General features: G+C 39.1%; 1 protein-coding gene and 1 long non-coding RNA gene across 9 annotated transcripts in view; one reads left to right on the forward strand and one right to left on the reverse strand.

Annotated features, from left to right (window-relative positions):
• Window positions 1–22131, reverse strand: part of git2a (G protein-coupled receptor kinase interacting ArfGAP 2a) — a 113540-nt gene that overhangs the window by 14667 nt on the left and 76742 nt on the right. For 4 of the 8 annotated variants that reach the window (XM_069932741.1, XM_069932742.1, XM_069932739.1 and 1 more), the window contains exons 15-18: window positions 20635–20883; window positions 13348–13437; window positions 10048–10130; window positions 8308–8496 (exon numbers count right to left, since the gene is read on the reverse strand). In XM_069932741.1, the coding sequence (XP_069788842.1) occupies window positions 8308–8496; window positions 10048–10130; window positions 13348–13437; window positions 20635–20883 (611 nt within the window). Of the gene's footprint in view, window positions 1–8307; window positions 8497–10047; window positions 10131–13347; window positions 13438–13999; window positions 20372–20634; window positions 20884–22131 lie in introns of those variants that run through there. The other 4 variants (XM_069932743.1, XM_069932744.1, XM_069932745.1 and 1 more) reach the window with 4 other exon arrangements.
• LOC138761114 (uncharacterized) overlaps window positions 1–22131 on the forward strand; it is a 36091-nt gene that overhangs the window by 5413 nt on the left and 8547 nt on the right. The window contains exon 2 of the long non-coding RNA XR_011356125.1: window positions 9531–9579. This is a non-coding gene — a long non-coding RNA (uncharacterized lncRNA). The remainder of the gene's footprint in view (window positions 1–9530; window positions 9580–22131) is intronic.

A 22131-nucleotide genomic window follows, 5' to 3' on the forward strand; every position in this document is an offset into this window, starting at 1 on the left:
TGGCACATGACTATAGATTATAGGAGATTAAATCACCCTCCTCTTGCCCTTCACTTTTCTGTTCTCAATGTAGTCACCTTGTTGGAGGACATTGGAGGCAGGGTCACCAAGAGTTGGTACGCTGTAGTGGACTTTTCCAATGCTTTCTTTTCTATCCTCTTAAATCTTATTTCACAGGATCAGTTTGCCTTTACCTGTGGTGGGGGCACCCAATACACCTTCCATCAGCTGGCCCAGGGATACATCCACAGCTGCACACACTGACAAGGATCAATAGCCTTGAGAAGGTGCAGGGCCCCAGCCAGACAGTCTTCTTCCTGGGAATTCAAAGGCATTCAGGGCAGAAAGACATTCTGGAGGTGGCAAAGAATAAAAATTAAACACTGCAGTGCTCACCAATAAAGCGGAGACCCAGAGCTTTGTGGCCTTTTAGGCTACTGGCGACAGCACCTTCCCCACTTCACCATGCAGTTAAGCATGCAGGAAAAAAAGCCACTTTTCACTGAAGTCCTGAGCAGCAGATGGTGATCGATACAGCTAAGCAGGCGATTGAGCAGGCACTGTCACTGGCCTTCTGCCAGACAGGGGTCTTTTTTGAACTCCAAGTTTCCACCACCACCATGGCTGAGTGGAGTCTCTGGCAGAAGATTAATGGCCATAGAGTTCCACTCAGCCTCGACCAAAACCCTTCCTTGGCCCGCCTCCCACTACAGCCCTTTTGAACACTAGCTCCTGACATGCTATCTGGCATTCCTGCCACGGAGGACCAAACAGCCAATGAGACCTGCTCATCAAGCAGTGGGTCACGTACGTCCACTGATGACACCCACAGAAAGGGCCATGCCCAGCAGTTCTCCATTGTAAAATGGAGGTGATGCATCGCCGACCAGGCAGAAGCTGGGACAGATGGGTCAGCACACTGCAAGTTATGTCCCTCTTCGAGAGTGACGTACCTCCTTCCTGAGGTCCCCGACATGCACCCCTCTCCTATATCCTGGGGTCAGCCATTCGACTCCCTCGACAAGGAACAGTAGTGGTTCATGGATGGCTTGCGTTGCTGGAAGAATGGAAGGCAACAATGGAAAGCTGCAGCTCATCACCCCTGACTCTGGAAGAAACAGGGGCGGTGGGGGGGGCGAAATCCAGCCAGCTTGGAGAGCTGATTATGGTAGGACTCACAATGAAAGAAACCACATGTCTGCTACCTATCTATATGGATTCATGGGCAGTGTCGAATGGGATGGCACACTGGCACGTAACAAGGTGGGAAATTCACAGCTGCCCACTTTGGGGCCAGCAGCACTGGGAGCAGACTGGGCAGAGGTGCCCACGGTCCAACACGGCCCATACCAATAGAGACACAACAGAGTTGGCATATAATTCTGCCATAAACTGTGCAGAGCAAATCTACTCAGCATCCACCCACTCCAACAATACAGACCACAGTGCCCTGGCAGCATGGGCGCACGGAAAGAACAGCCATGGGGTCCAATTGCACGCAATGATGGGTGGAGTGCTTAGGAGTGGCTCTTACTCATGATGAGGTGTGGATAATAGTGGATAATTGTCCCACCTGCTGGCAATGAAACTGCAGGGCTGGCCGACGGGTGCATTGCGGTGTATCCATTGCAGCATGGGAGTAGGCCAAGTCTGGCAAATAGTCCCTGATTGCATTCTCCCACACCAAATTAAGAAGAGCTTCCTCCTGACAACCGGTGGACACTTACTCCAGTGTCCTGGTGGCAGTGCCCTGCAAGAGGGCCGACCAGGGCAACACCATGCAAGGGCAGAAATACCTCTTCTTCCACAGAATGGTCTACTCAAATAAAAACTGCACATGCTGATATTCAATCACACGTTGAAGGGGTGGCTCAGCATTTTGCAAGAAGCGGTGGACCAGTTAAACTTGTGCCCCGCTGCACAGGAAGGATCACTGCTTTCACATTTGGCCATTTCAGACCTACATAAAACAGATGAGGTCAACCTACGGGACCTTGAAGTCTCTAAATGGTGTGGGGGCAGCAGCCACAGGGTCCGCCGAAACATGCAGACTAGGAGCTAGGCGATGGGTTGCATTCCCAGGAGAAACATTGTCAGACCAACACACTAACAGACTCTCCAAAAAAGAGTGAGATATTCCAACCCACCCTGTAGACTAACTACTCTTCAAACTCAGCACTGCGGAAGACCACCTCGTCAAGACGCCCACAGCACTACCACTCCAGAGTGCTGTGCTCTCCCAGTACCACCAGCCAATGGCAGCAGCAGCTTGTATAAACCCTTGTACAATGTAATCTTTTTGGTAATGGAGGCATTCTTCCACCCCCCCCCCATGCCCCCATAACACCACTCCTAATAATTTGCCATGGGGTGGGTGCTTCAGGAAACTTTAAAAAAAATACTCCTACTTTGGACAATACACAGTCCTGACTTTCCCTGCGAGTCCATTAAGGGCGCCACAGCAGAATCAGAATTTATTTTCATGAACAAGTCATGAAATTTGGTGTTTTGTGGCAGCATCAAAGAGCAAACTTTCATATTCTGACCATCTTACATTACTATAAAAAAATAAAACTAATAGTGCACAAAAAGTAAGGCCGTGTCTTTGGTTCACTGATTATTCAGGAATCTGTTGGCAGTGGGGAAGAAGCTGTCCTTGTGCCGTTGAGTGTTCGTCTTTAGGGTCCTCTACCTTTCTCCCGATGAGGATAGAGACTAATTTTTAAAAAAATACCGCCTCATGTCGATGTCCTCAATGGAGTGAAGTCTGGTACCTGCGATGTCGCAGGTTGAGTTAACAACCCTCTGGATTTATTCTTTTTCTGAGAATTGGCATCTCCATACCAGACAGTGATGCAGTCAGCCAGAATGCTCTCCACAGTATACCTGTAGTTTACAAGAGTCTTCGGTATCAGGCATCTCACAAAGTATAGACGCTGGTGAGCCTTTTATTATGATTGCATTAACATGAAGGCTCCAGGGTAGATCCTCGGATTTGCTGACACCCGGGAATTTTGAAGTTCTTGACCCTCTCTCTTGATGAGGACTGGGTCATGTACCCCTGACTTCCTTCTGAAGTCCACAATCATTGGTTTTGCTAACATTGAGTAGAAGGTTGTTGCCATTACACCATTCAAAGAGCTGATCCAGCTCTCTCCTGTATACTTCCTCATTGCCGTTTGTGATTCTGCTAACTGGTGTCATTGGCAAACCTGTAGATCGCATTGGAAATGTGCCTGCACAGTCACGGGTGTATAATGAAGAGGAGTGGGCGAAGCACGCATCTTTGGGGTGCACCTGTGTTGATAATCAGTGAGGAGACGTTGCTTCCAATTTATACTGACTGTGATCTTTTGATGAGAAAGTCAAGGATCCAGTTGAGGAGGGGAGCGCAGAAGTTTAGAGTTTGTAGCTTCTTGACGAGCACAAAGGGAATAATGGTTTTGACGGCCAAGCTGTAGTCGATGAAAAGCAGCCGTATATATAAATTGCTGTTTTTGAGGTGATTCAGAGCTGAGTGGAGAGCCAGTGATATTGCATCTGCTGTGGAGCAACTGTGATAAGCGAATTGCAGTGGGCCTAGATCTTAACCATATAACCACTTACAGCACAGAACAGGCCAGTTCAGCCCTACTAGTCCATGCCGCAACAAATCCCCACCCTCCTAGTCCCACTGACCAGCACCCGGTCCATACCCCTCCAGTCCTCTCCTCTCCATGTAACTATCCAGTCTTTCCTTAAATGTAACCAATGATCCCGCCTCGACCACGTCTGCTCATTCCACATCCCTACCACCCTTTGCGTAAAGAAATTTCCCCTCATGTTCCCTTTATAATTTTCCCCCTTCAATCTTAAACCATGCCCTCTAGTTTGAATCTCCCCCACTCTTAATTGAAAAAGCCTATCCACATTTACTCTGTCTGTCCCTTTTAAAATCTTAAACACCTCTATCAAGTCCCCCCTCAATCTTCTACGCTCCAGAGAAAAAAGCCCTAGTCTGCACAACCTTTCCCTGTAACTCAAACCTTGAAATCCTGTCAACATTCTTGTGAATCTTCTCTGTACTCTCTTTATTTTGTTTATATCTTTCCTATAATTTGGTGACCAAAACTGTACACAGTACTCCAAATTTGGCTGCACCAATGCCTTGTACAATTTCATCATAACCTCCCTACTCTTGAATTCAATACTCCGATTTATGAAGGCCAACATTCCAAATGCCTTCTTCACCACACCATCTACCAAAGTATCAGCCTTGAGGGTACTATTTACCATCACTCCTAAATCCCTTTGTTGCTCTGCACATCTCAATAGCCTACCATTTAATGCATATGACCTATTTAGATTTGCCTTTCCAAAATGTAACACCTCACACTTATCTGTATTAAATTCCATCAGCCATTTCTCAGCCCACACCTCCAGCTTTCCTAAATCACTTTTTAATCTACGGTAATCTTCCTCACTGTCCACAACACCACCAATCTTTGTATCATCCGCAAACTTGCTTATCCAATTCTCCACCCCTACTTCCAGATCGTTAATATATATAACAAACAATAGTAGACCCAGGACTGATCCCTGAGGAACTCCACTAGTCACCAGCCTCCAACTGGACAAACAATTTTCCACCACTACTCTCTGACACCTCCCATCCAACCATTGCTGAATCCATTGCACGACCTCTTTATTTATACCTAATGCCTCCACCTTTTTTCCTAACCTCCTGTGGGGAACTTTGTCAAAAGCTTTACTAAAGTCTAAATAGACAACATCCACAGCTTTCCCTTCATCAACCTTTTTTGTAACCCCCTCGAAAAACTCAATCAGGTTTGTCAAGCATGATCTACCCCTGAGAAAACCATGCTGATTACTCCCTAGCAATCCCTGTACCTCCAAATATTTGTAAATACCATCCCTCAGAACACTTTCCATCAACTTACCCACCACAGACGTCAGATTCACGGGCCTATAATTCCCAGGTTTACATTTGGAACCTTTCTTAAACAGCGGAACCACATGCGCCACCCTCCAATCCTTTGGTACTACCCCCGTGACCAGTGACATCCTAAATATCTCTGTTAATGGCCCCACTATCTGTCCACAAGCCTCCCTGAGTGTCTTTGCTTAGGTACATGTGGATTCTGGCCATGATCAGCCTCTCAAAGCATTTCATCACAGTAGAAGTTAGTGCTACTGGGCAGTAGTCATTGAGCTCACACTGTTCTTCTTTGAAGCAGGTGGGAACCTCTGACTGCAGCAATATGTTGCACCTATTAGGTAGACACTGGTCCAGTCACAGTGAGAAAGCGAGCAGGAAAGGCATTCTGCTGCCAGACAGTAGCCCAGAAAATGGGGGCACTCCCAGGGAAGTACTGGCATACTCGGGATGTATGCCTGCTGGGCTGACCCGTCTCCCCATGGAACTGCATGGTGGCAGACATCTGGGCTGTGTGTCTCACAATGATGGGGGAGCACCAGGATAGATAGCCAATGCACGGGAGGTGCTGGTCAAGGAAGGGCTATGGCACTTGAAGGATGGCTTTGCACTGCATGTTCATAGGAGGTGGTACTGGTGCTGATGTTGGTAGCAAAGGTGCACATATCTGCCAGACAAGTCAGAGAGACCACATATGTGAGTCAGTGACTAAATTAAAAAAAAAGTCTTCCCATCCCCTCTCACACTGGGGATGGGTTCCTGCAGCATCCCGCTCCATCGGGAACACAATAACCCTGTTCGGTTGGGGGGTGGGGGTAAGCGTTGCCATTTCCAGAAACATTACCTTCCCTTGCTGATGAGCTGCCCCTCATTTTAAAGGCACTTGTGTTACCTCTATTTATTGTACATTTTGATTTGCATGGTTTGTTTACACATTATTGAGTATATGTTTTGTTGCCTGTCAGTTGAAGATGTATTTTCTTTTTCTGTTCATCATTTCATATAATGTTATTGATAATTTTTATAGATGTGTTATTATGTTTATGGATGATTGGCAAGTGGCGTGACTTCTGAGAGGTAGAATGTAGTGTGGATTGTGGAGGATCAAGTGGCCTCTGTCTGGAACTGGTGGGAATGTGATTTATGGAGGATCATGCAACCTCTCCATCTGGAATTTAGGTGGAGGTCATATCACCTGCCAATCAAGGTGGGATTTAGCCCATCCATTAGTGCACACCTGACCACTGACCCCTTTAAATCACTTACTGATTACCTGGGCCGGACTCTGCAGCTGACTGCAATTTAAAAGCCTACCACGTGCTGCAGCATGCTCTCTCTGCTCCTTGGTCCTGACTACACACATGGCTTTAGACCAGGTTGGAAACCATGGACATTGCTTGAGTGTGCACCACACTTAAAGAGTGGGATCATAGTATTGTGTGGGAATACTTAGCATTGAGCTGTACCCTGTTGGACAGGGAGTCTGCTGAAGTCCCTGTCTTGTAAAAGTATGTTAGTAACTGTATATTACTACATGTGTGTAACAAAGAGAGATAGAGAGAGTAGGCAGCCACTGTATCTGATGTGAATGCCCATATAATTTTTAGTATCATGTTGTTTTGCTTTCCTTGTTATGATTTCCCTATGTATAAAAAGATTACTCCTTGTGTGTCAGCTTGTGTCTACTGCTTCTCTGTGAACCCATTGTCCCTGATTTAAAACTCATGTAATATTAAGTGAGACAGAAAATCTGAAATTATCTTTGTCTATCATAATCCCCAATTTTTTTTTCAGGAAGTAAACCTTTTAAAACATTTGTTGTCCAGTATAATTAGATGTTCAGGTTAATTAAAGTCCATGGAGGTCCCAAATTTAATTCTTGACAATAGGAAGAATGGCCCAGATTGGCATTAATGTTCAAATTTTCCGACAATTGCCATGCTTAAGACTGATACATGAACTATATTTATCTAGTTCAACTCTGGATGAATCAGGACACTAGCTACCCTTTGGAAAGTGAAAAAATAGTAAGTGGGCACCTTAGCAATCTGCTTGAATTACACGTACAGATGTCAAATAAGGTTCAATACTGACGCTCCTTCGCATCCAAACAGGAATCTAGGCTTAAAAGTACATTTTTATTTTAAGAAAAGAATGGTGAAATGTCAAGAGCACTCAGAGGTTAAAATTAAGATGATTGTTTTGGATAAAAAGTTGGCTGATTGCCCATTGGTAAAAGGGGAGGAAAAAATGGATGGGGTCAAAAATTTTTCAACGTCAGCTGAATTGGATGAGGATAAAGAGGTACGATTTTCACAATATCTTTTTAATAATACTGTAAAAACAATGATCCTCCACAATGTTTCTTTCTCCTAAGGGGAATGTCAAATTACAAATATTTGGAATCTCAGAGCTGAAACTTAGCACATGCATAAAATCAACATCATTTCATTATTTACAATGATGCACAAGAAATAGTTAACATTATCACTCAACCTTAAAGGATTAAGGAATAATTTGTACCTTTCTATAAATAAAGCAAATTGATCAGAATCTTGCAAGAATTATAGTTAGACTGTTACAGCAAGAACAAAACTACTCAGATTAGTGTACCTGGTTCATTCATATCCTTTGTGGGGTGGGGGGTGGGGGGGGGTGGGGAAGAGATCTGACACACTTGCGATATCTGGACATAATGCGAGTCCTGCCCATCAATGTAGTTGAGACTCTTCATCATCTCCTCAGTTCAGAGACAATGAACAATGTATAATGTATAATAAATGCCAGCACTGGTGGCGGCATCCAGTGAAAAGAAAAACTATTTCAAAAATCAAAGCTAGGAAATTGGTGACAAAAAGGAATCCAAGTTTTTCGTCTTCAAATTATCCTGGAATTAAGTTTGATGGAGCCTCCCAAATTCATGCCGGTTTTCCTTGCACCTCTATTAGAATTCCTCCAACCAATTTTCCACCCTGCAGTAGCACCATAACGGATCCAAAGTCACCAATGGATATGATGCTATTGAGACACATTTTCCTATTTGGTCTTCTCAGCAAATTTTGACACAGGGAACCACGAAGACCGTTTTCCAACAACTTTGCTATCCCATTCAAAAGCACAGCCTTTGCTGGGTTTGTGGTTGCTGTCAAGGGCATCCAGCAATGCTCTTCCTATTCTCAAATCATGCAAGGCACAGTCAATAGATCCCTGCATCCAACCTCCACATCCCAATTTCTTCTTCTTCTGCTTTGATGTCAAGATGAACTGCAGACAGCTTCCCTGAATGCACACATCTACAACTTTTTAATCCTGAGTAGCTAGTTGCACTGCTACATCAGTTTAAAAAAAATACACAAAGAAAACTGTTTCACCTGTCATGTTTGTTTTCTTGAGCAGCTCGTAGCAGCTCCTGGATATTTTTTGTGATTTGTTCTGTTTTTCGAATGACATCCTCTGTGCTGGGGAGCATGGAATCTGACTCTGTTTTGGAATTCTCCACCTCCAGAATAGGGTTCTCCCCGTGTCGCCCTGTGCTCTTTGGTTTACCCTTTCGGCAAGAGCTTACATGAAGGAAAAAGAAATACAACACATCAATATTTTATTTGAGAATTATACCCTAGTGCTTAATCGTCAAAAGCTACCATGAAGATAAAGCAAATAATTAGGATAGCTATCAAAATGCTATGGTTGATTGCTTTGGGGATTGAGTATCAAAATGAGAAGTTATGCTTCAGTTACATAGAGCGTTAGTGAAACACCTAGTACACTGTCTACACTATTTGTCTTAAGGATGGTTGTTAATGCAAAACAAAATCTGTGCAGGGTGGACACCTGAAATAAAAGTATTTAAATCACTCCTATCAGGAAACATCGTTTCCTGAGAGGGAGAGGGACAGAACAAAGGAATTCTCTGCAGAGGTATTCTACTTAATGGGTTAATGGAGGCAGGCAGAGATTTTTAAAAAAAGAACAAATAAAGAAATGAGAGCAGAGAGTGAGAATACCAACAGAAAGACCAGATAAGTTATGATACACCAAGCTGCAGAACATGTTCAGCAGGTCAGGCATGCCAATGCGAAAAGAACTGAGTCGCTGTAACAGGTCGAAGACCCAAGATGAAATGGCCAGTTCTGGAAAAGAACTTCAAGCAAAATGAGAGGAAGCTTTGTTAAGGTACCTTGTAATGGATGTTACTCGTTTGCATTTTCTGTGAGATGAAAACAGAGATCCAGAAAAGGGAAGGGACCTTTGTGAGAGTAGAATAAACCTGACTTTAAAGTAAATTATATTCTCAAGTTTTGACTGCAGGAACCAGCTCCAAACTAGTCACTGATGTATCGGAAGAGTTACAGGTAAGTTGGACTTACCTATAACAGGTAAGTTACAAGTTGGACTTGAAGAAAACATTCCAAGCCACAAATATAGACTTATAGTAGCTTGGGACTATTCAAGTTCCATAGCTACAAACTTGATAAAGAGCAAGTGACTGGAATTGAGGATATTTGATGTAAATGTGTTATAAGGAATTTGGACTGACATCTGGAATGATACTCTGTATGATGAAAAGTTGTTTGGGTTATGCTTGCATCCACAGGAATTTAGACTTGACTGCAAGGTACAAGATCCTCAGTGGACTTGACAAGGTGGGCAGGATGTTTCCACTTCTGAGAAGTAAGGATTATTGTTTTAAAATCAGGTGTCATCTGTTTAAGAAGGGTAATATTTCTTCTTAAAATGATAAAAGGTCTTCAGAACTGATCAGTTGAAGCTGTGCATTTGAATATCGTTACGCAGCAAACAGACAGACACTTGATAGGCAAAGGATAAAAAAACTGGGGGGGGGGGGGAAATGGGAATGCAAAATTGAGGTTACATCAGATTATCCACAAATTAATTGAAATGGCAAGGCATGTTTGAGATTCCAAGTGGCATACAACTCCACCTTATTAATGTGATGGCACATTGAGTACAGGAGGACAGCCTCTAACAAACATTACTTTGAGTAGGTTTGAAGGTAACAGGGTTGAAAATTATTTCTAAAACATTTGGAATTTATATAGATAATCAATTGAATCTTCTCCATGCCTTATTGTGGTAATCTTAATCCATACCCTGTCCCATCGAGTTCCAAGTCGTTTGCTGTATTATCGTAGTCACTATCTGGCATGCTGTTTTGTTTCTCAAGCTTTGATGCCTAAAATAAATTAAAACAAATACCAAAATGCAAACAATATATTATGTTCCAAAATGCAAACAATTATTAGATGAAATACAATCCTGACTCAAATAGTCACCAAAAAAAAAACTGAATGCACACTCTAATCAGTAACAGGAAAACATTCTGGTAGGAATTAAATCAAAAACTTATTTTCCAACCTCATGTTAAAAATCAAGGTAAAATTTACATCTTTTGAGTTAAATTTTAAAGTGCCAGATCAGAAAGGGAGAGAAAACGAAATCATGTGATATCAGGGAGTTTGCCTTTTTCATTGAATTCCATGGACGAGCTGGTGGTGCACAACAATATTTCATTAATGGTACATTTGACCTAAAAGTGGATAAAGACCAAACATTAAGAAGTACAAATTATCCAATGCAAGCAGTCTTGTGCACTCATGAGACAATGAAAATTAAAAACATTCCCCTCCATGCAGTTTAAAATAGGAAGTCTTAGTTTGGGCACTAACTTCGAAGATGAGATCAATTTTAAGAACAAAGACTTCTCATTTTTCAAAATAAAACATTGAATTACAGGTATGTGATTTTTGAGATTTAGAGACTCCACAATGATGCGGGTACAAAGTTTTATTATTTCTAAATATGATGTATTTAATAAAGTGCTTTTCTCGATATTGCTGAACTCAAACAATTTTTAAGCAAACTATGGTTCAACGATGCCAAGTATTAGATTTTGGACTGCTAGCAACATGTTTTCATGTTTCTCAAAATTTAAAAATATCAAAGTGTTTTATGGAAATCAAACGCAAAATTAGCCAAGTTTCATTTGGCACCAAGATGAAGAACATTCAGCACATTTTTTTTTAAATTCAGGTAACATTCAGCATACCTAACTTGGAAGAAAATCATTAGTTTTGGTTTAAAAGGAGTAATCTGAAAGTGAGTTCATGCTTCAACACAAGATAAATTAGACCATGCTCAAGGCAGGATGCTAAAGAAACTGTGCTGCATGGTGGCTGGTACCATCATTTTTGTGGCATGTTGAAGAATGATCCATCTAGATGAATTATATTTTTACAAAAGGCAAGATGCCAATTAGTTTAATCTGGCTATTAAGCAGGCTACCAATACCCATTGCCAAATCAAAAATAATCAATCTCTGCCCACGAAGTCCAGAAATGAAAATGGCTATTCATCCAATTTAAAATGTCCAATCTTGATTGCATGGCTGTGGGGCCACAAGAACTCTGGTGGGTAGACAGTCGACAGTGTTTTAGGTCCAGGCCATCTAGGAGTTGTTACAAAAGCTTTCTCCATTTAACCAGCATCCAGTCACAGTTCATTGAAAGTACTATTAAAGTCCAAAAATGTTTTTAGCAATGGAAGCAATATTTCTTTATGAAAATTGAGCAAACATTTATGTCAACAGCGGTATTCTGAAAGCTTTCACCTCATGATACGGCAAGCATACTGTATGATAAACTCCAATTCATATTTGCATATACTATAAAGCACCAAATGGAAAACTGAGCATTTTAAAAAAACTTTAATGAAGTGAAAACCATGCTAGATTTCTCTGTGAGTTTGAAGGATTCAGATTATACAACTTGAATTAATTTCAGATAGGATTCAGATTATACAACTTGAATTAATTTCAGATAGGATTCAGATTATACAACTTGAATTAATTTCAGATAGGATTCATATTATACAACTTGAATTAATTTCAGATAGGATTCAGATTATACAACTTGAATTAATTTCAGATAGGATTCATATTATACAACTTGAATTAATTTCAGATAGGATTCAGATTATACAACTTGAATTAATTTCAGATAGGATTCAGATTACACAACTTGAATTAATTTCAGATAGGATTCAGATTATACAACTTGAATTAATTTCAGATAGGATTCAGATTATACAACTTGAATTAATTTCAGATAGGATTCAGATTATACAACTTGAATTAATTTCAGATAGGATTCAGATTATACAACTTGAATTAAATTCAGATAGGATTCAGATTATACAACTTGAATTAATTTCAGATAGGATTCAGATTATACAACTTGAATTAATTTCAGATAGGATTCAGATTATACAATTTGAATTAATTTCAGATAGGATTCAGATTATACATCTTGAATTATTTCAGATAGGATTCAGATTATACAACTTGAATTAATTTCAGATAAGATTCAGATTATACAACTTGAATTAATTTCAGATAAGATTCAGATTATACAACTTGAATTAATTTCAGATAGGATTCAGATTATACAACGAATTAATTTCAGATAGGATTCAGATTATACAACTTGAATTAATTTCAGATAGGATTCAGATTATACAACTTAATTAATTTCAGATAGGATTCAGATTATACAACTTGAATTAATTTCAGATAGGATTCAGATTATACAACTTGAATTAATTTCAGATAAGATTCAGATTATACAAGTTGAATTAATTTCAGATAGGATTCAGATTATACAACTTGAATTAATTTCAGATAGGATTTAGATTATACAATTTGAATTAATTTCAGATAGGTTTCATATATACAACTTGAATTAATTTCAGATAGGTTTCAATTTAGATGATGTCATCCAATATGCAAATTGGATGCTATGATCTTGCTGACCAACATCCAGAAATCCACATTTTAAGTGTGGACTCTGGCAATGACAGGCTGGCTTGCTGCTCATCGTCACACATGAGTACTAAAAAGTAAGTTAACATATGAGCGTATAAAATAATTTATGCTCCCAGGACCAGTGAAGAAAAAAAAATCATTGGGAAATTACAATGGCTGAAATCAGCTAATTCAGCAAAGCACCAGAAATTGAACATGTAACATGCCTGCCCCAGATGATTCGGTATTGCACTGCGCAATGATTTACCCACCAACGGTCAGGGCAACTTTTTCATGGTTTGAATGGCAATCTAATATCTGTGCTGTAGCAAAGGGTCAAGCTTTGATGGCTGCAAAGCAATTCCATTAGATGCATAATATGACCTGTGGCTATGAGCAAGCAGGATTAATAAACTGAAAAATAAAAGCGAAAGATTGAATAGGCAATCAGAAATATGCAAGTCACGATGCAGTGGAAGCTCCAGTGGAAGATTATACATGCACAAACATAGAGTGGAGGAAAAAGGTGCAACAGGCACTGCAGATGTCACTGTCTCCTCTGCAACAAAGACTAACTGAGAAGGTACTTAACCCTTCGGGTGTTCTCATCCCGGGACCATGAAAGCGTGGAAGGGAAGGAGGGTAAAGATGAAGAGGAGGCCACAAAGGCACTCCTCCCAATCTGAAAGGGGAAAGAAGAAACACTCTGGCAACAATTAAACACAAGAAAAGCCCAATGAAAGAGAACGAGTCCACAAACCATAAACATATAGGTATGCCAAGTTTTTGCACATGGACATTGCTTAATACTTTTTAAAAACATGTATTTTAAAAAGCTGAAGTGCATAAATATTAAAGCAATTAACAAAACTTAATGTCTTACCAGAATGGTTTGGTAATATTGCAAAGTTATGAACACTGCACTAATTGAAAAATAGAACTTAGTTCATCTCAACCATCGAAATTTACATTCAAGCAACTAATTAAAATGACGCATATTAATTAACAAGCCCCATGCACACCAATTTACTGGTTTGTTGTGCTCTCCCCCTGTTTTTCCAATATAACAGAAGTTAGATAGGACTACCACTTCATATGAAATTTTAAAAATTCAATTATGGTTCAAACTACAGCATATTTTCATTTGAGAGGAAGATCATGGCAGTATCTAATAAAATAGTCATTAATGATCAATGATTTCAAAAAATACAATGACAACTAATGAAATAATTAGAAACTAAGAATTCAAATGCAGCAGTGGTTAGATTGCAGTTTATTTATACTTTTTGGATGAACAAAAAAGTAATATATACTACAGAAAATCTACAATAACATACTCAATCACTTTTATCTGCCAATTTACCATTCCCATCTTGAAATTATTCAAATCTACATGCATGCATATAATGAACCAATAATTGTCAGTACAAATATGGCAGTCTCCAGACCACTTATGGCAAGCAGGACCCGGTTTTATATTGTTTGTCAGAGGGAATAGCCTTGGGTAATATAGATGCACCCTTTGACTTTAAAATCAAGCCCCTCTTGACACCGCTTCCTTTCACATTTTTTTTGTCCTAATGCTTTTAAAATTATAGGGCACATTTGTGTTTATTTGAGCAGCATGTTGGCTTCCAAGAATAGGGCCTTTGTGGAATCCACTTATTTTGTTACCCACATGAAGCTCGTGCCTACAGTATATTCCTCGCAGATAACAGGCACTGAATGCATGGAAAGTGCAGGGTCAAAAGAAAAGCAAAATTAAAAGAAAGCATGTAAGAGTGCTGCAAGTAAATCAAAGAAAACCAAGGATGCTTTTATAACAACAGGAGGAGTAAGAAGATAACCAAGAGTTAGGCCTAACAAGATCTTAAAAAATTACCTTTGTGGAAAGATGAAGGATATGGGCAAGATCCTTTATGAATATTTTCATAAATAAGGGGAACACTGTACCTTTGTACCACTTTCATACACTACCCACGTATACCTCCATTTCCTTAAAAAATCTGAGTTCATTGAAAAACAATAACAAAGCCTTCATGATTACAAATTCCAAACATTCACCATCCACCAAGTGAAAACATTTTCTTTGCTTTCAGACCTAAATGGTCCACTCTTTATCCTGACATTGCTCCCTGGATAAATATCTGTGTCCAGTCTATGAGCCCCTCAAGAATCTTGTTCAATTCAATGAGATCACATTTCATTCTTGTGTCCAGAGAATATATTCATGATCTTCTTGATCTCTTTACATAACATACCAGGAACCCGTCTCAAGTTTTTTTTTGTTTTTTTTTTACTGCAGCAAGTATAGAGATATATACTTTATAGGTATGGAGATGAAAGCTGTACATAATACTTCCTGTGAACTTTCAGTGCAATTATACAAGGCTTCAGTATGACATTACTTCTGAAATCAAATTCACTTGGAACTTAGCCCAATGTGCCTTTTGCTTTCTTAATGGACCAACAAGCAACTGAAACCTAAAATGTATACAGCATGATTTGGTTCCTTCAACTGACAACATTTCCTGTCCTTCACCAATAATAAATAATTGTGCACCAACATGGATGACCTCATATTTTTCCACATGATAATCCACCTGCCATATTTGTGTTCATCACTGAGCCTTGAAGACCCCAACATTAACGTTCCTACTCAATTCTACCTTTTCTTGTTTCATAAGCAAACTTGAAAATATATTTGGACCTCAGTCAAATCATTGATATAGATTGGCATAGATTAATATAGTTAAGTAACAGCTGAATATTTGAAGAAAGTTACAAGAGAAGTTGATGAAGGCAAGTATCCATATAGATTTTAGCAAGATACCACAGGGTACACTGGTCAGACAAGCTTAGACCCATGGGAACCCAAAGAGAATGGAAACCAAAATTGGCAGTGACAGAAATCAAAGGGTGGAGTATTTTCTGATTTGAGAGTAGTCACCTCAGAGTTGACAGGGCTCAGTGCTTGGTCTTTACTTTCTAGAGGAGAGATTAATCTTAAATGTAGAGGGAAAAGTAAAGAGATTTGAAGAGGATATAAAAATCAGATGGATAGTTGATAGCAAGAAAGAAAGTTTTAGATTGCAAAAAGTTATACATTTTCAACTCAATTGTGCTTAGAATTGGCAAATGAAATTTAATCTCAAAAAGTGCAAGATGATGCTTTTAGCAAAGAAAATACAGCCAATGGGAGGCACAAAAGGTATGCACACAGTTAGCAGGAGCAATTAATAAGGTGGTTAAAATGGCACAAGATGCTTTTATTCATTAGCCAAGGTTCAGAATACAAGATAGGAAGGTTATTGCATTATTTGTACTGAACTGTAGAGGGTGGAGAGATAATTCAAGAACATTGCCAGGTGTGGGAAAGCATACCTATGAGCAAAGATTGAATTGGCTAGGGTTATTTTCTTTTGAACAGAGGGCAAGATCAGATATTTAGTATTATGTGGACTTTGGACAGTACAAATAGGAAGGGCCTAATTTCACTTAGAAAAGCAAAAAAAATATGTAGAACGATTATAGGGAAGACAGGAAAGTATTTTTTAATTCTAAAGGGCAATAGGGGTCCGAAACGCTGTATGAAAGAATGGTGGATGCAAGATGCATTAATTAAATACTGAGATTAATAAATGTCTGTTTAAGGTTTGTTCCAGTGGACCAGGGAGAAAAGCAACAAAGGTAACTGCTCTGATAGTCTCCATCTTTCTGGCAAAGTAGAACAAGTCCCTGACATATTGGGTCAGGTTTTCTGAGTGGTGGTGGGCTGGGAGCAGAAAGCTTCTCAAACATAACCCCAGGCACAATCTTCTAAGGAATGGCAGTCTTGCTTGTTGTTGCTCACTTAACCCTTCAGAGCTCAAGCCTTTCTAATTTTATATGATCAGTTTTACCCGTAAAAATTGTCTAGTTTTGAACTTGCTGTCTCCAGGATATAATTGCAAAATAGAGAATTCAAAATGAACTGAAATGAAATTGTAACTGTTGTAACAGACAAAAGATGATAGATTTAAGGACTACACGTGATGGATGGCATGGTGAGAAAGCAGGTAGAGCTATGAGCACCTAAGAGCCATGTTCAATCCTGACCTTGTGCAAAGTGGTCAGATAGGAGAGATTTTTTTCTCCTTTCCTGAAATCACCTGGATGGCTGAATCAGACAAGGGCCAGCAAGTTCCCTGGGACACAGAGCTCCATGGAGAAAGTGACACAGTGGAGGCCTCTGCTGGATCAGTAAAATGCAAATCGGAAGATCAGCCTAACCTGTGTGCCAGTTTTATGACTTTTTAAAAATAGCCTACAACTGTTGGTACAAACAAAAATAACTGCCTTGGAGATCTGGTCCATTTTTGCAGGTGAGAGGAGACAGTAAACATGTTAAAGAAGGCAGCTTGGATAAGAGAACTAAGGATTTTCATTACTTCCCAGGATGATTCTGAACCAGTAAAATCTCAGGAAAATCATATTTGATGTGCAATTTAATGCCCCTTAGTTAAATTAATAGATTTAAAATGTTATGATCAATAGGAACTAATTCCACTTTACAAGGTACAATTCTGTCAATGTTCATATTCAAGAATCATGTTAAGAACAATTCTTACAAATTTTGTTTTAAGATTTTTACTTGGCATACCTACATAGAAAATAAGTCAATAACTCAATATTTAAAAGTAACAAGACTTCATGAAAAAATAATCTGATGTAACAACAGGAAAAATTAAACTTATGACTAAGACAGACACATTTGGTCATTTATACATACTGTGATTTAATAAACAAGCAAAGTTTTTTTCTAAGTAAAAATCAGAAAGAAACAACTTTACCTCTAGTTCAGTCAGGTTCAAGTCAATCATTACAGTTTTAGTGGCAGTTTAGAAGAAATTGCCCATGGCAACATAATTGTACCCAACAATATTAGTGAAACTTTTAATTTAGTAAACTAAAAATATTTAAACAGACAAATCAAAAACTCAATTTCTTTATAATCTACTCATCTAAGGAGTAACATTTTTTGTAATGAGAACACAAAGGTATTCTTGACTGAATCCAGGAATGCAGGGATTGTCACAAGCAAAGTAGAGTGCAGTGGACCCAAGTCTCTGGAGTTTGGAGGAATGAGAGTGTCATCTTATCGGACAGAAAGAATTCCTTTGAGATTGATAGAGTTATTATTCTTCTGGTTATGTGTCTAGAACCTTAATGCAATGTTCTCACTCAAAGGGTAAAGAATCTTAAGAATTCTCTCCTCAAGATGGCCTGGAGTTTCAATAGTTGACTACATGAGATAGCAAATGATGTTGAGATAAAGGCAAAGGGAAACGGAATTGGTGCAGTGAAGTGGCATCAATTAAAATAAACATCCATGACTCAGTGTGTGACAGAGATGTCAGGAGGGGGCTGAATGACCAATTTTTTGCATTTCTAGGTTTACCCCAATTTACATAAGAGAAAATGCTTGCCATTACAGGGAAGCCAGCCTCTGACAGATTTAATGGGCCAAATGATTCCTCTCAAGACCAGAAGGTTCTAAAATTGCTTAAAATTGGTATAAAATTCTACAATGTAAAATTTATAAAATTGTTAAATAGGGTTCTTCATGATTTAAATTCAACTAACTATTCAAAGCCAGTTAAAGTTTGGTGAGACACCAAAATTTTCATCGGAAATAAGTTCTGAAATTGGCTTGCAACTTAACTTCAAATCTGAGCAATAAACAAAATAGTCACATGATGCCCAGGGCAATCTCATTTTGGTTAACAATTACTTTCATTTTGTAACTGGTCAGTGATGTTGCAGAGGGATAAATTGAATCTCATAAATCTTTGACAAGATATAGTTAAAAGTCAGGGCAAAATTAGCAGTGTTTATTAAAAAAAAACCTATAACCACAATACCAACCACTTCTCCTCCCCCCCCCCCCACCCCACCACCCCACTCCTTTCTATCTACTATACTCTAAAGGCAAGCTTAAAATATAATCAGTGGTATCTATTTTTGAAATTCAAATAAGGATTAGAAGCAGAACATTTCTATTTTATAAAAGAGTAAAATCAAAAGCTGAATTTCATTCCTTATTTTAACACTGATGAAACACTGTTTACAGAGCAAATGATTTGTATTTGGGCTCCAACCTGTAGCACAAGGGAACAAACAATGGTACCAATAAAACTGACACCTAGAAGATCTTAAACCTTCAAATACTTTACTTTTTAAAGTATCAACTGACAAAATGAACTATTTTCTAAAATTTACAATCAAAAGAATAAAGGAGTTACGTATTTAAAAAAAAAGTTATTTGGGGAAAATTACAATCAAGTGATTTCATAAGGGGATTCAGGGATGGAGTTTGTTTTAGAAGATTACTTTTGAAGATTAATTTGTTAAACATGTGCAAACAATATTTTCATTTGTGTCTACCTTCTTGAGCACTGATTCAAGAACACTTCCTAAATGCAGTCACAGTGGCTGGAAGAGAACTACTGGCATGATGTCTTTCTTTGGATCAATGCATTCTGCACTTGTGCATGCTGCAGTGCTAAGTCCTGGGACTTTGGATTGCACAAAGCTGAGAAGCAGATGCACTTTGTATCTAACACTTCAATACTATGTCAGCGGTGGCCAGTGAATCGAACACAGTCCCATTTCTTCGAACAAGATCACTGAACTGCATGGAAAAGATAAATGAATGCAAAAACACAATGCTTGAGAATGTTTTAGCCCTCATCTATCTGCTTTTTGCTCACATCTTGAAGGGGTCAGGCCAAAAACTTTGGTTCTTTACTTCCTGTGGCCACTGTGTGACCCTGCCGAGTTCCTCCAGAATTTTTATGTTTTCACTTCATTTTAATTACTGCAATTTAAAAATTTACACCAGATATACATGTTTTTAAAACTTGTTATTTTAATTTTAAAAATAAATTATTTTAAGTTAAGATGTATTTCAACTGTTTAAATGTCTTGGATGATGTGAGATATTAACAATTAAAAAGACTGTCAAAAGGCCATCAGGATAGAATGGGGCAAGTGCATCAAACCAAGGCAACAGGGCCCAGTCACCAAGTGCAGACCTCCTAGCTTTGAAAGGTGCCCACAGAGGTGTCCATTTTGAAAGCTACGAAAGGAAAGCCTAGCAGTAGAAATAATGCAGGAACTAACTCAAGTTGTGGGCCAGTTAATGCACATCAGCCCCAAGAATCTATTATTCAAATCACAGACAGCATTATGGCCAAGCACAATTCAATTCTCCCCTTGGAAAATGTAGTCTTTTGCATCATGGCTCAATTACATGAAACCCAACTCTCCCTCCCCTCAGCCAAGGGACAGTTGAAATCCAACATTCCATGGACCAGGAAAGGAATTGGTCTTACAAGGTCAATGTTGCCATTCGTGGTGCACACACAAAATGAAACATGACAAAATTTAACTTTAATATGCTGCAATAATCTGCTTGTTTTAAGAACATGATTTTATAAGACTTGTATGCCATCTAGTGCTTCAAGCAGACATTTTCTTTTTTCCCCTCTGTTAGCATCTGGTCGAATCATGTTAGTTGAAGGTCTATCAGTCTTTAATTTCTTGAAATTATAATGAGTATGTTAGCTCAAGTCCTGAAATAATAAAATGGAAAAAGGTTTAGGGCAAAGGTTAATATGACCTAGGTGTCATTTTTATTCTTCCAGACAATTTTCATTCAAAAAAAACTTAGCTTTGTCCTAAAAATAAATAGTAATAGAAACAAGGAACATAGACTACAAGACAGCATTTGGCAAGCTGCAAAAAAAAAAAAATCAAAAAAATCAGAAGTTGGAACAAACATGGAAGAAAGAAAAAAAGCACAAGTTGCTTACCAGAGCTGATGCAAATTACTTACATGTTGAGGGAAGGGCTGAAGTCCTGCAATACTGTCCTCTGGGTATGTGACGTCCCCCATTGGGAGATAGGGTTTTTGACCAGAGCCAGTTTCGTACATGGACATAGGCCGGCTGCCACGTGCAGACGGGCGCCGTTTTAAGGATGAAGGATTGGAGGGACCTGAGTATTCTGAACAGACAGGAACTTGATAGATATTCGTAGTGACCTGCCGCCTGAGGGTGGTGTTTTCACTCTGTAGCGTTTGGAGCTGAAAGAAATTTTTTTTTAAACCAATAATCTTTTCTTACATCAAGTAAAGCTGGAAAAATTTTGGTGATTTCTGCAATGTGGACTGTGCACATTGTAAATGAAATGGTGTCAAACCTAAGCAGATAGAGAGAGAGGAAATGCACATTTAAGCAAATGGAGCAAAAGCATGGACCAATCTGCTTATACTCACCATAAACTTCAACTGAAGGTACAAAAGAATTTTATAAAGAGCAAGATAACATCGAAGAACAGAGCCTGAGTTACCATCAGATGAATAAATGAATTCCTGTTGCATTAATCCTATCATCAACAGCATTTTTGTTTTGACTCACATTAAAAATTAATGTCTGCATACTTGATTTTCGCCAATACAAGTTAAAAAGTTGTTTCATGCATACTTCCACAGTATAATTTTGTTTATTCTGAACACACCAAGATCCAGATCTATTAAACTGGCTACATATGAACTGGAACAGATAAATGGATACTCTTTCAAAAAAAATCTTCATTAAAAGGCCCAAATTAACAGTAGTAATTTAAACATGAGGCATTCCAAAATCATGAACACTGACAAATCATGAACCACAATATCATTGATTGTTACTAAGCCCTTTTACTCATGAGAGGCAGTGGTATTTGTATTGACAATAATTTGTGGAATGGGCTTCTCTTTACCCTGCAGAGAAAATGGATTAAATGACAACATGTCTTTTAAGTAGTATGGACAGAGCAGCTTCCACCATGATATATCTATCTCTATATATCTCTATATATCTCTATATATCTATCTATATATCTCTATATATCTATCTATATATCTCTATATATCTATCTATATATAGATATATATCTATCTATATATAGATATAGATATATATACACATACACATATTCTTCTTTTCTTTGGCTTGGCTTCGCGGACGAAGATTTATGGAGGGGGTAAAAAGTCCACGTCAGCTGCAGGCTCGTTTGTGGCTGACCAGTCCGATGCGGGACAGGCAGACGCGGTTGCAGGGGAAAATTGGTTGGTTGGGGTTGGGTGTTGGGTTTTTCCTCCTTTGCCTTTTGTCAGTGAGGTGGGCTCTGCGGTCTTCTTCAAAGGAGGTTGCTGCCCGCCAAACTGTGAGGCGCCAAGATGCACGGTTTGAGGCGATATCAGCCCACTGGCAGTGGTCAATGTGGCAGGCACCAAGAGATTTCTTTAGGCAGTCCTTGTATCTTTTCTTTGGTGCACCTCTGAAACGGT

The sequence above is a fragment of the Narcine bancroftii genome, chromosome 4, assembly GCF_036971445.1.
Source record: "Narcine bancroftii isolate sNarBan1 chromosome 4, sNarBan1.hap1, whole genome shotgun sequence".
Classification (NCBI taxonomy): Eukaryota; Metazoa; Chordata; class Chondrichthyes; order Torpediniformes; family Narcinidae; genus Narcine; species Narcine bancroftii.